The sequence below is a fragment of the Emydura macquarii genome, unplaced genomic scaffold (assembly GCF_026122565.2).
Source record: "Emydura macquarii macquarii isolate MOO-44397 ecotype Brisbane River unplaced genomic scaffold, CSIRO-AGI_Emac_v2 contig_1483, whole genome shotgun sequence".
NCBI classification, from domain to species: domain Eukaryota; kingdom Metazoa; phylum Chordata; order Testudines; family Chelidae; genus Emydura; species Emydura macquarii.
In genome coordinates this window covers 22,827,127-22,849,692 of record NW_027131620.1, presented here as the reverse complement: position 1 = coordinate 22,849,692, position 22,566 = coordinate 22,827,127, and the positions used below count along the sequence as shown (strand labels likewise).

At 48.4% G+C, this 22,566-nt stretch overlaps 1 protein-coding gene across 1 annotated transcript; it reads left to right on the top strand.

Moving 5' to 3' along the window:
* Positions 1–17,296: 17,296 nt before the first annotated feature.
* LOC137157396 (trace amine-associated receptor 4-like) lies at positions 17,297–19,750 on the top strand. Its single transcript, XM_067554659.1, has 2 exons — positions 17,297–18,030; positions 18,404–19,750. The coding sequence occupies exon 2, from the start codon at positions 18,677–18,679 to the stop codon at positions 19,748–19,750; it is 1,074 nt and encodes a 357-aa protein (XP_067410760.1). The 5' UTR covers positions 17,297–18,030; positions 18,404–18,676.
* Positions 19,751–22,566: the final 2,816 nt, after the last annotated feature.

Sequence of the window (22,566 nt, the reverse complement as noted above, 5' to 3'; positions counted from 1 at the left end):
GTGTAGGTGTGAATACGGGGTGCCTTCGGTCTCCTCTCTGGAGGGGTTTACAGTGGGAGTGGTTCACCTTAATCACCCCCACACTGCTTTAGTTCCTGAAGCGGCTGGGGTGACTCATCCACCCAAGCAGTAGAGCAGTCACATACAATCCCACAGGATACATAAACTTAATGCAATAGGTTCCCCCAAAAGTACTGCACACAGCAGCAATACATGTTACTTCCCAGGTTGGCACCGTTACTCAGGACAAGCCACAGTGATGCTTCAGAACAGGGCTGAGGTGCATCTGAAAAAAAAAAAAAAACAACCCCAAAAAACCAAATGGTGTGGGAGCCACAGGATTAGGCAATTGGGGGCTGGGATAAATCAGCTCTGAGGTGTGTTAGCCCAGCTGTGAGAGGGGCCCAGGACTGGGATGGCAGGAAGTGCTATGAGTCAGGACACCACACAGGCAGTGCAGATCATGCAGGAAACTTGATTCAAAGCCAGCTATGTGCAGTGCTATTATCTAGCAGTCATTGAAGTGCACAAAGTAGCATCCACTGACAATAAGAGCTTAATGCATTGCGTGGAAGCTGCAGAACAAGACTCCGAGCAAGCACAGGCAGCTGGGAAAAGGTCTTCATGATATGCTCCTTTCTGTTAAACCGTTGCCAGTAGTAATGGTGACTCAGGTGTGTAGCACATCAGCGGGGAGAACTCAATGCTGTGATGCCTGGCACAGACCTCATCATTCAAGACCTCCTGCATTGGTAGACATTCAGCTTTTGTCTAAGAGTGAGGCTTGACACACGTAATGAATAGCACGGAGGTGGTGCACTCCAAGAGGTACAAGGAGAAGCTGACCGGCTTATGAATCATTTGCAAACATCACGGGAGAAAAACTTGTTATGACGCTGATTAATGAAATGCAGAATGGTAAGGTACTTAGGGCAAGGACCATGTCTGTACAGCACCTAGTTCAGTAGCCTCTCGCTAGGTCTGCACTGCACTTGGACACCAGCAACTGGCCTGGGCCCACTGACGCAGCCTCACGGGGCTCAAGCTATGGGACTGTAATATTGTGGCACAGGCCTAAGCTCTAGCCTCCCATGAGAGGGGAGTGTCCCAGAGCCCAGGCCCGCACTGCAATTTCACAGCCCTGTAGCCCAAGCCAGTGGACATGTGCCAGCTGCAGGTGTTTACTTGCAGTGTAGGACCTCTTGGTCCTACTGTCCTATGCCAATAACATGTATCTTGTATGGAATGCCCTACAACAGAGGAGGGGGTGGTGAAGAGGTCCTGTGTATGCTGCTGTGATGATGGTGAACTGAATCAGACAAAGTGGGACCCATAAACTTGAAGAGCACCACAGTCTTATGCCCTACCCTACAACTGTCTCAGTCAGTTATATGGACACACAGCTCTGATCCCAATATATGATCCTAGCTGAAGAGGAAGAGAAGGTAAAGTAAGATGGCTACTTGTACTTCCTGAGGAGAAATCCCACCCTGACCGATTCATTCAGCATGGCACAGGTCTGATCCAAAACCCATTGAAATTAATGGGAGTCTATTGACTTCCACGGGGTTTGAATCAGACCCCATGTGAGCAAGAATAACCCATAGCTAGGTATCAGATGGTTACCAATGATATTCAAGCATTTGTTAATTTTGTTCCTCACGTCCCAGCAAGGTGGATCCTGGACCCAAAAAATTTGTATAAAAGTTTTTACAAACAAAATATAAAACACAGGGGAAATTGGGTTTGTTTTCTTTTCACAGCAGGAAAGCTGCACCACATTTTGCTTCAGGGTAGAGGGACAGAAACATGACAAAGTGAAGTATCCTAATTAAATGTGAAGCTAAAGTGACCTAATAGATTTAATAGTTTGCCCTGATCCTGAGTATCTGAAAAAGAGGTGAATCAAAGTTTCTCTGGGGAAGTGACAAATGCATCTGTAAATTTCACACCAGCAATTCAACTTCACCTGCAAAGTGGGGGAGTTAAATTATTTTGACAGATCTAATCCTCTAAAGGTTTGGGATTATTTCTTTTTCATGGCCCCAGAAATAATTCCTGTTTATTTCTGAAAGAAAATTAAACCTCCCTAACAGCTACTGTAAATGTCACAAATCATTCCTAGGCAGTGTGAGAAAACTGCCTTGGACACAACAATAACCAGCTCAAATCTTCCCTTAAGAGAATTCATCATCTTCATAAATCTCTGCACTTCCTGATTACATGTGGGATCGGAAGTTTTGCTCTTTTCCTCTGGAGCTCTCAGAGCACAGAGATGACGCTTCCCTTAAGGGTCATGACTGCTCTAAGCTTCAGTGTGGCATCCTTTGTAGAAGTACTCCTAGCTACCTTTCACTCCTTCACCTGTATTTATTAGCTACCTCTTACTCTCCTTATAGCAGGAAGGACAGTCTGGCCTGCATCTCATTACAGCAGTGCCTGCAGGAGCTCTACAAATATCATGTTGCACGAAAACAAGCCAGGGAGAGAAAACAAGAAAACAAAGCATGTTGATCAATACCAGAATTCAAGTAAATCTATAGTACAAATGTCTTTAAATCCACACGTCAGCAGAGTAGCAGACAAAGGAATTTGTGAGGGTAGCACTGAAAAACATCCCATGCTTATCTGAGACCTAATTCCAGCCTGCAGCAGCTGAATTTTAGCTGGAGTGCAGGTAAATTGTATTTTGCCAGTGACAGAGATTTGTTAAACCCACCTGTTGTCTCTCGTCTCAGACTTGCATTGTAAGCCCTGTGAGGCAGAAACCTCTTGGCCTGGACCAGCTGCTGCAATACTATTTTTTTTTTAAACGCTGAAGTGCAGAGACCCCCCTAAGACATACTGTTACCAAGGCAAGGCTGGACAGCTTGCAGGAAGTTGATCTAAGGGAATGCAACCTGATCCCCACATTACAGGGAGTCAGACAATCCTTCCTCCTGTTTCCAGCTCTTTTAACACTGTAATTGCTCCTGGGTAGCGCCCCCCAAGGAAGCAACCCACCATAAGGGGGGAGAAGGGAAGTGGGGCCCATGGGCTCAACCCGAGTGCTCCAGTTGTGCCAGGGGGTGGGGCGGTTGACCTATGCTGCACCATCACAAGGGGTTTCTGGAGCTTGGAGAGACGGTGTTGCTACCTGGAGTCTGCCCTTACAGCCGCTCAGTGGCTTCCTGCAAGCAGGCTACTGTCCAGCCCTTCGTTTATTTCATCTCTGGCAGAAGTAGTGTCCACCCCCAGCTTTCACTTCTGCCCGTTTATGGTTGAGACAGGATCAGCCAGGTCTCGCCTAAGCAGGGATGTTTTTCCGTGCTAACTTTCCAGGGACAGCCTTTGTCAGCTCTGCTGACATCTGGATTAAAGTGTTTTCAAGGTGGGGTTACTTCAGTGTTATTGAAAAAGGTGCTTTGCATTCTCTCCCTCCCACCCTCATACAATACTCACCTACCACCTGCTGGTGCTCTGCCCAGCCTGTCACTGCTACAGTGGTGGGAGCCCTTAGAAAGGCTGCTACAGGGCTTGATCCTACAAGGTGCCAAGCACCCTCGCCCTGATCTAGCAAAGCACTTTGACAGCCCCACCCACTGCAACAGGACTGCTCACACATGCAGGGCTGGATCAGGGCCAGAGTGCTCTGCAACTCGCAGGATCCTGCCCCACACTTTCAGTAATGGCCCTTCAGAGCACTCCAGCCTGTGCACTCTGCTCCTAGCGCAGCACATGAAAGAGCCATAGAAGAGACAATCATTTATTGTCGTCATATTCTCCAACTGCAGATATAGGTTCTTATCCACTGTTGGCACAGTCTTCCTTTTACTGGTTTGATGTTTGCTTTTTGTGTGTGTTTAGGTGCAGTTACAGGGTGGGTTAATTTGCCCCCCTTTTTCTTTTTTTCTCTCTTTTTTTAAAAAATTAAATAGAGGGTTTTCAGCTCATAGACTTTAAGGTCAGAAGGGACCATCATGATTATCTAGTCTGACCTCCTGCACATCACAGGCCCCAGAATCTCCCCCACCCACTCCTGTAACAGATCCCTAACCTAGCTGACAACTATAAAACTGTACTTCTGCCTCTTTGTGTACTCCTAAGATTACTGTCAGACAGACAGGGGTTTTATCCTCACTTCAATCAGATCCACTGGTTACCATGGCCATGCAGAGTTATAATAGTCAGGATTAAACAAAACAACTCCTCTTCTCCCCCCACCCCACCCCAAAGATTCGATTTTGTGTAGCATCGTCTGAGAGGCACAGCACACCAGGCAGAGCCCCAGGGGGAGGGGGAGGCAAAGGTAGCTGGCTGTATCTCACCTCTGGCTATCCAGATTTTACCTGGGCAGGGGCCACTGGAGTTGCTGTAGCCTAAAGCAGTCTCCCTATGATGGTCTAAGAACTGCTCAGCACCCCAGAATCTCCCTGGCATCCCACATTACTAGGATACCCCTCCCAGCATATGCTGATGGCTGCGACAGTTGAGGTGAAAGAGTTGGTTGGGGATTCTCCATTGGAATGATTTTCTGACAAAAAAAACAAAGTTTCTGGAAAAATCAAACCCAAAACCAAATTTCTACAGGAAGCACTTGATTTTGCAGAAAGTTTTCAATTTACTGTTGGGAAGCTCAAAATGAAATATCCGGTTTGTGCTGAATCTGAATACTTTCTCTCTAATCAGTTCAATCAATCATAAAACTGCATTTCCCTTATCAGCACAATATCTTAGGAGAGTTATAGTTGGGGCATAATCTCTCCTAGCGGCTGGGGTCCCTGGGGAGCTACATTTCCCATAATGCTCAGAGGGAAAGCTGCATTGCAATTGCTGTGTAGAAAATGCAGCTCAGGTAGGGGAGAAAGGGGGCATCAGCTTCTCCAACTACAGCTCCCATGTGGGAACACACCACAAGGGAGAAAATGCAATTCTACATTGAACTGACTTGACACAAAGCCGTTTGGGTCAGTTAAAAACCCAGAAACAGAAGCCATTTCAGGTTTGGGAATGTCAGGATGCTTTGTTTTAGTTACACATGTTGACACCAGAGGTTTCAACATTTCCAAGTTTAAATGTAGCTCCAAAATAAAAGGTGTTTTAATCTCAACTTATCCTGATTTGGGAGGAAATCAGAGTGTTGGAATTTTGCTCAGCTCCAGAGGCAAAGCAGGGCTGAAGTAAGCAGCTCTACACTGCTCCTGCATCAGAAGAATTCTCCCTGGCCAACAGCAGCCCCTATGTGTTATTGGAGGGTCAAACTTTATCTATCTTCCCGCACATGGCACTACTGAGAACCTCAGCTGGTTACAAGTCCCAGAAAGAGGGCATCCCTTTCCAGCTCCCTTTGCTCTCAGCCTTCCTGGATGATGGACAATAATGTTTGATGGTTGACAGACAGGTAAAGCATGGCCCACCGAAGGCACAAAGAAGAGGAGGGAAAAGATCAGCAAAGACGGAACAAAGCTGCATTTTCTATCTCTGGCATGGACTTTCACTTGCCACCTCCCTGCTGGAGAAGCACAGGCATGGTCCATGGTCTGATCAGCCACTCTGTGACTCAGCAGACTTGTACCAGCATGTCACAGGCTTACAGCAGTGTGCAAAACATGCAGTATTGGCCAGCTAAGCCAGACTTATTAGACAGAAGGAAAGAGGAGGAGGACAGGAAAGAAGAAATAAGGTGAGGATGGAAAAGGATGGGGGGGAGAGGCAAGAACAAAGTCTCACATCCCAGGTGGGGTGGGGGATTCAGCTGAAGCCAGTGGAAGTGGCTAGGTCCTCTAAGTCCCTCTTGGCTGGTTTGGTCAGGACATCTCTAGGAATCAGGACAATGTAGGCCCAACAGTGTCATGGTGGATCCTGAGGTCCCAGGAGACAGTGAGTGGCTCCAGGGCCCAAGCATAATTTTTTCAGTCCCAGTACAAACTTGTAACACGGGCCCCCTCCCACACACATACCACAAGCCCTCATCTCATACATACCATCTCATGAGCCATGACAAATTTTTTCCTCATGGTAATGGGTGTTGCAGCCTGGGCTGGGCCCCCCAGGGCCTCTGGGCCCCAGTGAAGCATATCCTCCCCCCACCCCCTTCCCATGTGGGGGCCCCGAGTGGCTCTGAGATGGTGAAGCTCTTTCCTTTGTCAGTCAGCAGTTGCCACATTCGTGCTCAATTTTCTTTTAAGGACCCCACAAGGAAGTGATGGGCAGAATAGCCATCTTTGTTATTTTGTCCACCAGGGAGGCCTCATTTCTGACCCTCCCGTTTTGATTTGGTGATCTTAGGTCCCACACTTTTCTTGAGACATGATCTAACAGTCCTTAAGTTATAGCAGACCTTTTTGTTTGGCCTAATTCAGTCTGTTGGCCTTTTGCATTTTATCCAATCATATAATGGTAAATGTCAATGGCAAAAAAGTTTACAAGATATTTCACATTCCCACAGTTAAGCCTATGTATTTACCCTAATTACTTCAAGAGACCATCACTGCAAATAGGACATGGATTTATTTATTGATTGGATTTATGTAAGTGCCACCAAACACTGAGCATCCTGCAAATCCATGCAGCTGCAGTTTTGTAACCTCATAATTTTGCAAGGGGAAGGCACATGAATCTGGTGGTTTGGGCTGGAAGTGCCTGTGTGAATTTGCAGTCCACTGCGAGTCTCTTGTTAGTCGATTGCACATCTACATAACAGACACGGCATACTGAATAAGACATGGTATCTTGCCTCCAGCTGTAGCTAATATTTCATGCTTCAGAGAGAGATGGCAGGAGACACCATAGTGCTGCTGACCCATTGAACAGCACTGCTGAGTGGGTGGAAGAATCTCCATGGTAATTAGTTTGTGCACAATGATGGGACTGGATTAGTTTTGCTCAAATACACTGTTGTTCCACAAGGTAAAATGCCTCACTACTATATACTGAAGAGCTCTCCCTCCATCCAACAGAGTGTATCCATTTGTTAGCAGGAAACCTGCCTGATGAATGGTATTCGAATAACCTGCACCCCTGCTAAAAACAGCATGAAGTGGAGAAGATCTGGTGCCCCCATTGCTGTGACTGAGCCCTTGTTTTCAGGCAGGAGCAGACCATTTGAGAGAAGGAGGATGGAGATGGGATGTTAATTTCTCAGTTACCAGACTGAGGCACGAAATACAAGCTCAGAGAGAGACCATGAGGTTTGCAGAGCACCCAACAGGGTTTGCAAGCGTGGATTCAGCCACCAGTGACCACCTGGCCTGGGCAAAGGAAAACAGCAGAAAGCAGGGCAGCTGGAGAGGAATTTAAGAACTGAATCTGTTTGTCTCATCTATGCAACCCACTAAAGAGCTATTACAACAGCTGAGGATCCGGCTCAAATCAACATACTGTAAAAATCTATGCCAGTCTGTACCAGGTTCAAGTTTGGCTCGATACTTTGTCCTTCTCTAATGCCTTCCATCCCCAGATCTAAAAGAACTTTACAGACTACAGTTATTAATGAATTGTATCTCAAGACCCCGATGAGGCAGAGCATTAACATCTGAGTTTTACAGATGGGCAGCAGAAAGGCTAAGGCTCATATTTTCAGAGCATGAAATGCAGGAGTTGTTATTTACCACAACTGTGCATGCTCCACTTTGTATGAGTCATTATAGATCCATTGGTGGAGGGACTCCTAGGTCTCCCCTGGCAGTGTGCTAACCACTAGACTGCACAGTCACACTCTCTCTCTCTCTCTCTCTCTCTGACCCAATGAATATTGAGGTATTTTGTACCAAATGGAACAGCTTCACCAGGAGTGTCTCTTTCAATCTCTCACCCCAAAATGTCCCAAAGCCCAACACATCAGGCAGGGAAAGGCCAAGTTGGAGGACTCTGCCAAGGTTTAAGCATGGAGCAGCTTGGCAGGGCCAGGACTTAGGCCCGGTGCACACACCCACCAGCAGAGGTTTAGGTGCCAAAGGGATTTTACTGGCACCTAGGGAATTTAGGTGCCAACAGAGTTAGGAGGGTACTTAAGTAGCAGTTTTGAGGATCTCATTTTTTGGATTTAGGCACCTAATTCCCTTTATGGAGCTAGCTCCAGGCCATCTTTCCTCCCATATAATCAAATCAGACTATTGGTTTTTAGGCAATAGAGATGCAGCAGTACAATGTGAACAGCTTGATTGCTATTATCTCCAATCTGATGTTGCCACGGTTCTGTTTCCATGGTTGAGAAAGCGGTCCCCTCATTTGTGTGCTTAACCCGCTCCAGGACTTGTGCACTATTCCTTTGGGGGTGAAATTTAGCCCTGCACAGAACACCAGTTGCAGACCCAGGGGCCACTTTGCCCCCAGGGTTTGCATGGAACTCAAGTAATGCTGTGAGCTGGTGGATTCATACCAGCCCCAGAGCATTTAACAGCCTCCAAATGTCACAACCCATTGCCCAGTAGGCCAGGGTGACCAGACCACCACAGAGAGGGTGGAAGGAGGGTGGAGAAAAAAGGAGCCAGAAATAGCATAGTAGCTCTAAAAAAGTGGGGTTAGGGAATCAGTTTGTAATTTACCATTATCTACACCCAAAATCTTTAGCTCCATTTCCATACAAGTCCTATGGAAGCAGTCCCAGCCTATGCCCCACTCTCCCTGAAGTCAGTACCTTTTGTCCCAAGCAATTGCTTCTCCACCTGCCCCTTTCTGGAACAGCATTTCCTCTAATAGTCCTACAGCAACTCACCCTCTTTGAGTGTTACCTTTCCTTCCCTAGGAAGGGCTGCATCTCTCTTATACAGGACCCACCCCCTCCCACTTTCAACCAGTTCGCTGAGGATGCTAATTGGAGCCAGCTGTATGGGTTGAGGGTTTTTCTCCCCCATGTGACAGTTTACTCTGTTGTAAATGCAGAGGCTTTGTGCTGGCCCTAAATTCCACTTAAACCAGGGGCTTAAGGCTCAGGCTGGCTCTCTGCACAGGACTGAATTTCACCTTTGCTAGACACCTGAGCAGCCTTTAACCAGCTACTAAAGCTTCCCAAACAGCTACTCAACTTTCCCAGTGAATGTAAACAACTTACCCACCCTCCTTCCAACCTAAACAGAGATCAATTGTTGCAGTCTTTCAGGCCAGAAGGGACCATCATGATCATCTAGTCTGACCTCCTTGCACATCGCAGGCCACAGAACCTCACCCATCCACTCCTGTCATAGACCTTTAACCTCTAGCTGAGTTACTGAAGTCCTCAAATCATGATTTAAAAACTTCAAGTTACAGAGAATCCACCATTTACACTAGTTTAAACATGCAAATGATCCATGCCCCATGCTGCAGAGGAAGGCGAAAAACCCTGAGTCTCTGTCAATCTGACCCAGAAGAAAATTCCTTTCAAACATCAAATCTAGGGATCAGTTAGACCCTGAGCACGTGAGTGAGACCCACAAGCCAGACATCAGGGAAAGAATTCTCTGTAATAACTTAGAAGCCTCCCCATCTAGTGTCCCATCTCCAGCCATTGGAGATATTTGCTGTTAGAAGTCACAGATCGGCTACATGCCATTACAGGCCGTCTCATCATACCATAATTTATCAAGCTATGTAGCACCTCAGCTCACTGGCCCACCCTACCTGGAAACCCATCTTCAGCTGTGGCCAATCCCTGATATTTCAGAGGAAGATGGCAGGGAGTAGGGGAAAGAGGGGGGAGAAACAAAACAAAAATAAGAAACACCAGAATCCATTTAGCCCATTGTGCATTTGGGGGTGGGGAGGAAACCTTCCTGGCCCCTGAAGGCAAGCAGATGAAACCCTGAAGCATGAGCATGTGCCATATAGCAGAAATGGGATAAAATGGCCTGTCTCCTTCCGTACTTCACTTCCTGAAACCCAAAGACACCTGAAAGGGAGATGACTGAGATCCTAGTCTGGCAATTTGGCAATCCCCCTAGTGATATCAAGTACCTAACTTGGGCAGGCACCTTCGACTGTCTCTTTCTCTTTACCATCAGTTTGGATTTCCTACTAGCGCTCTGGGAAAAGACTATAGTCCTGTCCATCACCTGCTCTACCTGCATGTGCAGAGTCAGCTCCCGCTGTGAACAGTAACTGAGCTGGATCTGGTGATAAGTAGTACACAGACTTTCTCTTGGGTGATGACCCAAATCAGTCTATTGACTCCTTCCTGAAAGTGGGCACCTAACTGTTAAGGAAGTGTACATGCCTGTGTATGTGCCTTAAAGATTGTCACAGAGACACAGTGCATGTCCTTGTTTTGTAACAGGTTCCAGTCAAGATTGCTGTAGCGTAGGTTTGAAACTGAATAAGTTATTATTTTTAACTAAGATTGTGAACCAATGTACATATGCCTTCCATAGTTAATGGGTTCATACTGCCTTTCAAGTTATAGGTGTATATGGCCATAAATTAAGACAGCATGTGAAAGCTCTTGAGTGTACTCAGCTTATACAGTCTTTCATAAAACATAGGCATTCACATTAGATTATTAATAGTGTTAACCAGATCCTGGGGCTAATCAGATTTGTGTGGCTATATGTTAAAAGAGTTGACTACTACAGAGCCATTTTTGGGAAGGAAGCTTTACTGAATAGGCATGTGAGTAACTGACCAAATTGTCTTATGCCTTAGCGTTGGATTGTTCTCCTCTGCTGTGTTATTTTACAATTAATTGGCACAAGTGAAGTCCTGTTTGAAGGGACTCTTAGTCAGAATTCTAAACAAAGTCACTTTCCCAGGATAGCCACTGAATGGGAACATTTTCTGTTACGGATGTGTTACGTCATTCTTGAAAACCTGAATAGTTACAGTGTGTCGATTTTTTTCCAGTTTATGTTAGTCCAAAACACTACCCAGAAATATTTTGCCTCCTTCTGTCCTACACTAAACCCAAATCTGGTGATCAATTTGGCCCTAAGCAAGACTCACCAGCCGAGCGTCTAAGAAAGAAGATTCTCTGTACCACCTCAGAGCATCGTCCAGTGTCCTGTCTCCAGCTGTGGCTAATCCCTGATGTTTCAGAGGAAACTGTAAAAGACACCTCTGGCCAACTGTGCGTTGGGGGAAAATATTCTTTCCTGATTCCAGCAGGTGACTGGCTGAAGCCTTGAAGCATGAGATTTCATAGAATCATAGAATCGGAGGGCGGGAAGGGACCTCAAGGGGTCATCCTTGAGTGCACACTCAATGCAGGACCAAGCATTATCTAGACCATCCCTGACAAGTGTCTGTCCAACCTACTTTTAAAAATCTCCAATGATGGAGATTCCACCACAGCCTTCCTAGGCAAATTATTCTAGTGCTTAACTACTCAGACAGTTAGGAAGTTTTTCCTAATGTCCAATGTAAACTGTCCTTGCTGCAATTTAAGTCCATTGCCTCTTATCCTATCTTCAGAGGTTAAGGAGAACATTTTTTCTCTCTCCTCCTTGTAACAACCTTTTATGTACTTGAAAACTTATCATAACCCCTCTCAGTTTCCTCTTCTCCAAACTAAACAAACTCAATTTTTTCAATCTTCCCTCATAGGTCATGTTTCCTAGATCTTTAATTGTTTTTGTTGCTCTTCTCTGGACTGTCTGCAATCTGTGCATATCTTTCCTGAATTGTGGCACCCAGAACTGGACACAGTACTGCAGCTAAGTCCTAATCAGTATGGAGTAGAGTGGAAGGATTACTTCTCGTTTCTTGCTTACAACACTCCTGCTAATACATCCCAGAACGATGTTTGCTTTTTTTGCAACAGTGTGACACGGTTGACTCATATTTAGCTTATGATCCACTATAGCCCCCAGATCCCTTTCTGCAGTACTCCTGTCTAGGCAGTCATTTCCCATTTTGTATGTGTGCAACTGACTGTTCCTTCCCAAGTGGAGTGCTCTGCATTTGTCCTGACTGAATGTCATTCTATTTACTTCAGACCATTTCTCCAGTTTGTCCAGATCATTTTGAATTTTAATCCTATCCTCCAAAGCACTTGCAACCCCTCCCAGCTTGGTATCATCCTCAAACTTTATAAGCGGTTTCTCTATGCGATTATATAAATCATCGACGAAGATATGGAACAGAACCGGACCCAGATTTGATCCCTGCGGGACCCCACTCGATCTGATTATAGTCATCACCTTAATGAACAGTGGCCAGTCTTATGAGCATGCTGAGCGCAATGCACAGCTTTGTTCTCTCAATGGCTCACGGAGGAAGCAAATGAATGGGGGTGGGTTCCCAGATTCCCAGACTTCCAGGCCAGAAGGGACCACCATGACTATCCACCCCGAACCGCTGCACGCACAGGCTGCAGAATTCCTCCTAAAAACTAAATGAAGCCGTATCTTTCAGCATGACAGAGAACCTCATTTTAGAGACTTCAAGCAATGGTGAGTCCATCACTGCCCCAGTGAGCCCTTCCAATGTTTAGCTCCCCATACTGCTAGGAAATTGCATCTTATTTCAAAGCTGAATTCGTCCAGCCTAAACTTCCAGTCACTGGATCTTGTTCTGCCTTTGTCAAAAAGATGGAAAATCCCCCCACTATCAGATCTCTTTTCCATGTGTGAGTCCCTACTGGCACAGGGTAAGTGTGCCTGCATTCCCCCTTCCGGAGGTCTACTCCAGGAGTGCCCAGTCAGCTCCCAGGTGTACAGCTGTCTCCTATATCTGGGCAGGGACACTGGTCCCACTCCCTTCTGACCAGGAGTGGTCGGGTAGTTAGGCTGCACTGTGACATCCCCAGCAAGCCAGCCTGCCTAATGACCAACCTCTGTGCTTTGCTTCCTCTCTGAGGGTTATGCACAGTGTTTTCCCAGCAGTTACATGTGACCACCCAGCTCTTTCTAAGCAAGCACATTTTTTTAACGTAAAAGCATCACGGAAAAAACATAAAAAACAACAAAAGTTCCTATACGCATGCTAGCAGCTTTCCAGCGGTCACCCAGCAGTCTTATGGGGCCCTCCTAGGTTGGTCCTCCCAACCCGTCTGCAAGGGTTGGGGCCCCCTTTGGACAGAAGGTCCCGTCCACTTGCTGGATGAGAAAGAAGGACTTGGGTCCGTTTGAGCTTGAACCAGTATATACAAACCACTTCAGGGGCAGTAACTCTGTAGAGCTGAGGAGTCTCAAGCCAGGTATACACTACACACTTACTTTGGTATAACTACCTTGCTCAGGGGAGTGAAAAAGCCACACCCCTGAGTGACGTAGTTATACTGACTTCAACACCCTGTGTAGACAGCCCTATGTTGGCAGGAGAGCGTTTCCCACTGACATAGCTACCGCCTCTCGTGGAGATGGAGTTATTAAGCCGATGGGAGAGCTCTTTCCTGTCGGCTTAGAGTGTCTTCATCAGAAGCACTATAGCGCGCAAGTTTGTAGTGTAGATCTGCCCTCTGTGATTCACTTTAATCACCTCCCACGGCTTTTAGTTCCTGGCAGAGCTATGGTAACCCACCCCCACGAGTGGAACACAATCATACCTAAACCATTCATAGATTTAATACAATATGGTACCCAAAGATATTGCATGCCATTGCAGTAGCTATCACATCTATGCAGAGTGATCAAGTCACCTCTCAGTTTTCTCTTTGACAAGCTGAATAGGTCAAACTCCTTAAGCCTCACACAGTATGACTTGTTTTCCAGTCCCTCGATAACTTCTGTGGCCCTCTTTTGATCTCTCTCCAGTATTTCCATATCCTTCTTGATGCGTGGACACCAGAACTGGATATGCTGTGTGACTAGATGAGAAAGACCAGGTCAGAGATGATGCCCAGGTTACGAGCTGGCGTGACAGGCAGGACAGAGTGGTGTTCACAGTGATTGAAAAAGGAAGTAGTGGGATGGGTTTTTTGGTTGTTTTGTTTATTTTAGCTATGCTGAACTTGCGCTGCTAGCTAGAGATGCACAAGGAGGTGTCAAAGAAACTGGCCAAGACTGTTGGACCGAAGCAGGGGTAGAGAAGTAGATCTGTGAGTTGTCAGCATACAGATCACAGTTGAATTTGTTTGCCAGTGAAATTGCTCAGAGATATAGTGTAGACTGAGTAAAGAAGGGGACCAAGGACTAAGCCCTGTGGAACTCCTGCAGAAATTTGGAAAAGGATAAGGAGGATCCTCTGAAGAAAATGCTGAGGGAGCAATTAGAGAGGTAGAAGAAGCAGGAGAGGACATCATAATGGAAGCCAAGGTGGATAAAAGTGTGGTTGATGGGGTTGTAGGCAGCTGATAGGTCCAGGGGAATAAGGATGGAAGGAAGGGATCATTGGAGACTTTGGTGATTTTGCCATTCTCTTTTTGGCCTGCTCTCAGCTCTAGACCAGCTGTCTGCAAAAGCATCAGCCCATTCCCCTGCCCAGGACACATCCCTTTAACCAAGATTTTAGGTCAGCGGAGCAGCATTGATAGAATTGCTCCAGACTCACTAACTCATAAGCCACTTCAACATGTGGACTCCCGAACCATTTTCACATGTACCCTTTATTTGGACTGCTCTTCAACATAAATCATATCCCCTTCCCTCTGAGTCCCCTGAGGTTTCTTCCTGTATGCCTCAGGTGTCAGTTTGAACTTTTGCAGCACAGCCTGTTTACAGCATTGATAACTGCCGCAATCTTTCATGGGCATCTGGGTGAATGCTTCTAGTACCTGGGCAGCCACTGGTCCTTGTCAGCCACTCAGTTTAACTCACAACTCACAGCACCTCTCAAAAGTGTTTAAAAACTCATCCATGCCATCCCCATCCCTACAGTGCTGAACCAATGCTGACTCTTCAGGTTCCCTTTGTAGTCTAAAGATACACGCTCTCAGAACTCCAGCTGTGTAGGGACTCTGGGTTTCCAGTTTAACTCTTCGGGAACATGTGATAGTGAAAGCCAACAGACAGACTTTGCACAGGATTCTGTGCACCCTTGCTCTTTACTTAGCAGCATGAGAGATACACAGATCTCGACAAAAGTAATAAACACACCTATATGCATTTCCCTGACTCAGTTTCCTCACCAGTCTGGAGATTTCTTGTGGCTTGGGCAGAGTCCTCTGAGGTGTCCAGGATTCCCTCCTACAGCTCATGGTTTCACTTCAGAATCACAGAGCCTGTCTAGTAAACTCACCTTCTCTGTCCTTGGCTGGTACCTCAGTTAAAAGACACATATCCCCTCTCCCCCACACACAATTAAAGTGTGCACATCTCTTCCTTGATGCTGCCAAAATCTTTATGTGAGTGTCTGTGAGTCCATTGAGTTTATATATTTGTGTCCCCCACCCACCTCAAAACAAACCAACAACCCTTAGTTTTGCTGCTGGTGATTTTCCAGTCCCCACTTCAGCCCCCTTCAGAGAATCTTGGTCAAAGTGGTTTCCCCAGTCAGGCAACTCTTTAGCAAACCTATTGTTTGGTTAGAGCAGTCATGAAGATTAACAGCCAACTATTGTCCCTGATCTGGCAGAGACATGCTACAGCACATCAGCAAATTGTAGATTCCACATCCACATCGAGGCATTCCATGATACAACCATTTCATAATAACAACTTCATAAAGCAACCAGAATTTATAAGATAGATTCCAGGAAGAGGTCTTTATTGAGAATAGTTTTGCAAGAAAGATATAACTTCCGTCAGACAATTATACACACACACACACACACACACACATATATATAAAGACCCAAAATGGGATGTGGAAGGCAGATAGCAGAGTGAATAGAAATAAAGAGGAGATAGAACTGGTGAAATCTTTAAAGGAGACTAAATAAGATAGCAAGCTCCTAAGCTACCACACAGGCATGTCTAAGAGTGCAATTTGCTGTAATCAGTGAAACGGATAAAAACACTTGCAGTAAGTAGGTATGACCTTCCAACAGATGGGTCACAGTGGAGAACGGTGCCAAATATGCTATTACAGCAGAGTTCATTTTGGATAACAAAGCAAGGAGTGAGGGGCTGGAACAAAGTAACTTGTATGTAAATCAGTGTAGCAACCATTATATGCTCAGCAGCCCATTCACAAACCACCTTAGACATGAGAACCAGTTTTATTGCCAAAAGCATACTCTATATTGTTTTTGCTTATATATAAAATACCCCACCAGTGCTCAGGGCATTGTATTGTCCTGACATTGAATGGGTTATTGTTCAAAATTCACCCACCTCCGCCCTTCCTGGAGTTTTCCTTCACTGGGTAACAGCCATCGTAACCTTAGCCCACACTCCCTCCTGAGTTGGCTCTTTGTAGGGTTCCTCCTGTCCCTCCCCCAAAACTTTACTTTGCCATAGAGTGACACTCAACTTGTTAACTCCGCCACTGGAGCTAACGAAGCCCACTGAGTTTGACTGCCAGGGTGACTCAGTAAAACAGATACAGGGGGTTGTTAGAGGTGTCAGTTGCTACAGAGGAAAAGGCTCTTGCACTAGTAGTGACAAGAGTGTGAAAAGGGATGCTGGTGCTAAAGGAGCAGAAGGCGATGGGGAAGGAAGACAATAGCCTCACGATAGGGTGGGGAGCATTCATGGAGGGTTTTAAAACTGGATCCCAAAATGAATCCCAGTCTGACTGTGTCTGAGGATGAAGGTGATCCAGTCCCACTTCTTCATCTGTACAGTGGTAGAGGCACACTGCTGGCACCAGAGACTGAAGTTGGGATTGTGGCAGAACGGGGTGCGGCACTAGCCAAGGTGAGAAAGACTGAAGAAGGTGGCTGAGAATTTTGGTAGAGATGGAGTCAAGTGAGAATGACTGAAGAGGTGGCTGAGAATTTCGGTATAGATGGAGTCAAGGGGACAGGGAGAGCGCTGCAGGGTGAGCTGTGAGAGGCAGAGTTACAGATGCAGGAGATGTGAGAGAAGAAGAAATGTTCAGGGCCAGGAATGATGCCAAGACGATGGTGAGCTGAGGCAAGGGAAAGATCTGACTCAAGGGAGGTGTTGGAAGAAATAGATCTAAGTTGAGGAGATGTGTCTTGCCCAGGAGAAGCGCATTTGTCTTTATGCTATTTTGTTAAATGAAGTTGAGATGAAGCCACAACTTGAGTTGATGGAGACTGGCAGAGTGGGTGGAGAAGGAGAACTGACTAATGGTGTCTGGTCCATGCCCTGTGCTCAATGCAGGACGTGGGGTAGGCAGCAAAGGTCACTTTAAGCCAAATTTACATCTTATGACCCTGGAGCAAACCAAGGGCCAGGGCCAGGGCCAGGGTCAACCCTCCCCCCAGGCACAAGCCAGAGCAGCTTCAGGGCTGCTCAAACGTGTGCTGGTCTGTAATAGCCCTAGAACCGGTATTATGATGACTGGGGATTAGCAGACTGCATTGGTGCACCTGCCACTCCCAGCTCCTCTGCTCCCATCCTCAGACCAAGGACTGAAAGGATCGGCATAGAGTTGGCCCATACCACCCCGGGGGTTCCCCTACATCCGGCAATCCCCATGTAGCTGCATAGACGAACTTTAAGGGGGGGCCACCCGGGCAAACCACCTTCTTCTAGGAGAGTATTTATAACGCAGAGACGGGCCGTGTCCTGCCAGCGCTCACCGGGCCGGGCCAGAGGACCTTAGGGGCCAGTTTTCTGTCCAGCTTTCCCTAGCCCCGGATTCCCGGGCTCCCCTGCTCTGGCTACTGGGTCCGATCTGTATGTGACGCGCCGGGAGCGGCTGCGGTGGGCTTCGCTCGGGCCCCAGCGGCTCTGCCGGCTGACGGCGAGCGCGGGGGCAGCCCGGCTCCAGCGATCGCCGCCGACTCCGCGCCGCGCCAGCGCAGAGGGAGCGCGGAGCAGGGGCCGGAGGGAGGCGAGCCGCCAGCCCGGGGCGCAGCGCCCTTTGCCCGGCGCCCTGCCGGTTGCAAACGCCGGGGCTGGTTCCGCGGCTCGGATGCGCCGGGAGCTGTTGGCAGCCGGGTTGGGAAGCTCGAGGGGGAGGCACCTCTCGCCTGCGCCGCGCTCCCTCTGCACTCTCGGGCGGCCAGGAAGAGTTGGCCCTGGAAGCCCGCTGGGGACCCCGCCTGCCGTCAGCCGGAGCAGCGCCGCGGGGCGTTCCGCAGCTCCCGGCTGCGCGGCGGAGAGGGAGGAGAGCAGCGCACAGCTGGTGAGGGGGGCTCCAGAGGCGCGTGGGGCGGACTGGTTGAGGGGCGCTGAGGGGCTGAGGGGGGCTGGAGGGGTTTCAGCGCTCAGGGCTCGCGTGTCCGTGTTGTGGGACACCCTCCGTACAGCGGCTGGGGGCTCTTTGGCTGTGTGTGTGGGGGGGGGTGGGGTGGGGGGGCGCCCTGGGTGTGAGATCTCAGCGCCTGTGTGAGTATCTCAGTGTGTGACACATGTGTGTGTGTGGGGGGGGGGGGGGGCACATCGTGTGTGATGTGTGTGACACATCGGGGGCGTGATCTGTGTGTGCGCACGGGTGGGCCTGCCACTCGCCCGCTGTCACAGTCTCAACAACGACGGGTGTGTTTGTGATCCCCCAGGAAGCGGTCCAGGGTCCGGGCCCCTCCCGGGCGCCTCCCCCCTCCGGCTCTCTGCGGGAAGCCTTCCCCCGCTAACCCTGGCTGCGTTCGTGCAGGAGGTGCCGCTGTGAGCCGTCGGGCTGGAGACCGGCTCATGGCTCAGGCCGCTCAGCGGGACTTTCTGGAGCCCCAGCCCCCGCCGCCTTCTCCATGGAGCCTTAGGAGTGAGCCGCAGGACCCCAGCGCACCCCTCTGCCCCAGCCCGTCTGCTCTGTCAAGAGAAGGACCTGGGCAATGTGGGGCAACAGCAGCAGCCTCAACTGCACCCTCTCCAGCCCAGCGCTCCTGGGGGAGATCTGCAAACTCGTCCTCATGGTCCTGCTGATCGTTGCCATCGTGCTGGGCAATGTGGTGAGCCTCCTGGTCTTCCTGCAAGCCAGGCAGTTCAGGACCTCCCAGGGCTACCTGAAAGCCTCCTTGGCCCTGGCTGACCTGGCAGTGGGGCTCATAGTGGTCCCCTACTCCCTGTACAGGGAGGCGAGCAGCCTAGCCTCTGGCCTGGGGCAGGGAAGCAACACAGCCACTCCATCCTTGCCTTGTTTCATCACTGGCCCCCTCTTCGCGGGCTGCACCTTTGTCTCCATCACCACCATCTTCCTGCTGTCGGTGGAGAGGAGTGTGGCGGTGCTGAAGCCCCTGCACAAGAAGGCGGTGATCACCAAGCGGCGGACGGCCTGGCTCATCCTGCTGTCGTGGTCCATGAGCTTCTCCCTGGCTGTGGTGCCCATGCTCTCCAGCCCGGACATCACCTTGCAGTACAGCCCCTGCAGCAAGATGTGCATCTACACCTTCCCGGCAGCCAGGCTGCCCCACTCCCCCTGGAACATCATGCTGCTCTTCGCGGCCTTCGACTTCTCTCTGCTGGGGGGCACCTTTGCCATTAACTTCATCACCTTTGCCACCATCCGCCAGTACTGCAAGGCCCGCAGGCAGCTGGGCAGCGAGGCCCCGCATGGCAGCCGCCTCTCCTTCTCTGACATCACTGCGGCCAAGACCATCAGCATCCTGACCTTTGCCTTCTCGGCCTCCTTCAGCCCTATCGCTGTGTTCGTGGTGGGCTCCGTGCTGGGCTATCAGTGGTGCCGGTTCTCCTTCTACGCCTTCTGGATTCTGACCTCCAACAGCTGCTGGAACGTGGCCATCTACAGCGCCTGGGACCCCAAGTTCCGGCGGGGAGTCAGGGAGTTGTTTAGCAGGCCTGTGCTGAACTCAACGTCCCAGCGCCCTAGTCGCTCCACAGAAGGGGACAACTCTGCCCCAGCCTGTGTGGCTGTCCTCAAGGAGATGTTTCGCCCAGAGAACGCCTGATGTGAGCTCTCCACACAACACTTTGCCAGGAAGGCTCCTGTGCTCCTATCAGACAGGCACCTGCAGCCACAGGAATTCAGTGCAATCTGTGTTTGGGCCAGCAGCTCAGCTCTGGGGCTGACGGGGAAGTCTTTATTCAGGTACTGATTTTTGCCGGGAGATGTCATGAGCCAGGGTCTTGGGGAAAGCCATATTTTTCAGAGCTGTTATCACTCAGTCACTGTTTAACTCTTGCAGTGTTGGGTTTTCTATCCCGGGCATTGAAATTGCTGGAGGACATGGCTAAGGCATAAGAAAGGAGGGGGAAATATTTCAGACTATTTTTTGTCAGCATTAATCTTCCAGAAAGCAGTGGAAATATGATTCTTCTTTGTGCTGAGCTACCAGGCAGTTATATACTATAAGGAATCCACCATACCATGCAATTAACAAATAATCCCCTACATTGTTATTGCTAATTTAAAAATGGTTTCTGGAGCTGCCATAAATGTGCAAGATCCTTTACAAATAGAGGAAAAACAGATTCCTTACCCCCAAAAAGCTTAAAATTCCTGGGCCAAATTCCCTCCTTTCCCCACTTACACTCAATTTAACGTCAATAAAGTATTGCTTGGTTGCCCTTGAAGTCATTGAGGGGTTGCATGGGTGCAACTGACTGCAGAGTTGAGTATTACATTAGATGAGACAACACTCTGGACAACAGATCAGGTAAAAAAGGGAGAGTTCAAATATGGGGCATAGGATATGAGGTGGGGCTCGCTGATGTTGACAGGGTGGAAAACATTGCTGGAAGAAGGAGGTTTTAAATATCCTGTGAATTATGACATGCTGCTCTAAACAGCTGCTATTTGGAGAACTCTCATTTGACATGCCACTGGGACAGATGTTGTAACCGTCTGCAGTATCTTTAAAAAAACATACTGTATTACATTAGTGAATGTTCAGATCTTATTGTGGGCCAGAGAGTGTATGCAACTTGGCCGGGGGGGTGCCACAGCTCCTCCAGAAACTAAAATCAGTGGTGGAGGAGGGAGCAGTGATTCAAGTGAATCACTCAGGATGTAAACACTTCCAGAGAGGTACAGTCCCTAAGGAGGTTTGCATAGCTGATTCAGGCTGTTCCAGAGACTAGGAAACAAAGACAGGGCTTTTGGTATATAAAAGCTGAGTTTGGAGTGACTCAGGGACCTCCTTTATGATTGTACAGACAGGTCCTTTAGTCCAATGGGGGGGAGGGGGGACCAACACTTGCAGAAGGGCTGGAAAGGCTTTGCTTGCTAAGGCCCCATATGACTGATGGGTGATCTCGGCACAGTCATTTTTAAAATGTATTTTCTTGTCATGATTTTGCCTTAAGAATCTATGTATTTTGCTTTGTGAAGGCTGGTTGGTAACTACTATACACTCTGGTAGCCCACAGAGAAAGGTTAACCACAAGAGCTGGACCCTGGTCATTGCTGCTAGGGAAATCACAGTGAAATGCAGAGGGACTGCAAGCCTCCAAACTGGAGGGAGATAGAGAAGCAGGTCTCCGCCTGAGAGAGGTGAGGTCTAAGAAGCCTGAGAACTTTAAGTAGGTTCCCCCGAGGAGGACCAGGAGTGGAGTCAAAGGTGCAGTTAACTCTGAAAATGTTATGGTGGCAGCATGTTCAATCTAAGACAGTGGGGACCTGCTAGTAAAGGGCCAAAAGCAATGACAGTAAGTACTGTAGAAGGGAAAGCAAGGCAAAAAGTCTCATTGCCTTTTCAGGAAAAGAACAGTGAAAAGAGATGGGGAAAATAAGTACATAAGAATGACCATGCTGGGTCAGACCAATGGCTGGTGGAATGAGTTATGAACATGTGAAAGAAGTCAGGTGGTTGAGATATGCAGAGAAAGGCAGCTCAAGATGGAAGAGCTGACAAAGGCACAGCTAGGTGACCTGCTATACTCTGAGGACCAGAAAAGGAAGGATGGTCCAGGAGTGCAGGGCCCAGACAGAACACTGACAGAGTCCAGCAGGCTGGGGAAATCTCGCAGACACCTCCCTAGGGGGAAGCAGGGAAGACGCTGATAGAAGCAGCAGCTATACTCCATCCCGACCAAATGCACCACAGCAGTAGCGATCCTGGACAGATCAGCAGGTAGAGAAAGGTTGCAGTTGGAAACCTACCTGCTTCCAGACTAGGAGAAGCAGCAACAGCATGAGGAGAGAGAAAAGAATAAGGAACATCAACATCAGGTCGAGATGGAAAGACTGCCCTAGCAAACCCTAATCTGACAGATGGAGCGAGACCCCCGTGTACCTGTGCCAACGGGTGGCTAGACTCCAAATTATTACCCAACTTTAGGGCAGGGGATGACACAGAGGTGTTTCTAAATGCTTTTGAAATGAGATGTGAATTGAACAAGGTGGGTCAAGAGGACACTGGATAGTCTCTGGCTTCACGACTGCTGGGGAAGGCCCTAGATTCTTTCACCCATACGGACAGAGAGGACTGTAAAGATTATCGGCTGTGTAAATAAGCTTAAATGGACTCTTCCATATAGGAGGAAGTTTCATTGAGTGCAGAAAAGAGGGGATGTGGACAATTCTAAGGTTTCAACTGAAATTAGGGGTTACATAAGAAAAGTGGTAAGTGGTTGGAGGGTTACCACAGTTGATGAAATCCCCCTGATCTGACATTGTGTTAAATAGACAAATATCCTAGAGATGTAACCCTGTCTGGAAATGGGCCAACCAATATGCAGATAGTCTGCCTGGGTTTGATAAAATATTCAACGGAGAGTGGCACAAAGCTGACCCCCAACCAGGACTCTCCAGAAAGGAGAATAG

What these genes read in the sequence shown, in the direction of transcription:
- LOC137157396 (XM_067554659.1), top strand. Translation starts at nt 18,677, where the DNA reads ATGTGGGGCAACAGCAGCAGCCTCAACTGCACCCTCTCCAGCCCAGCG.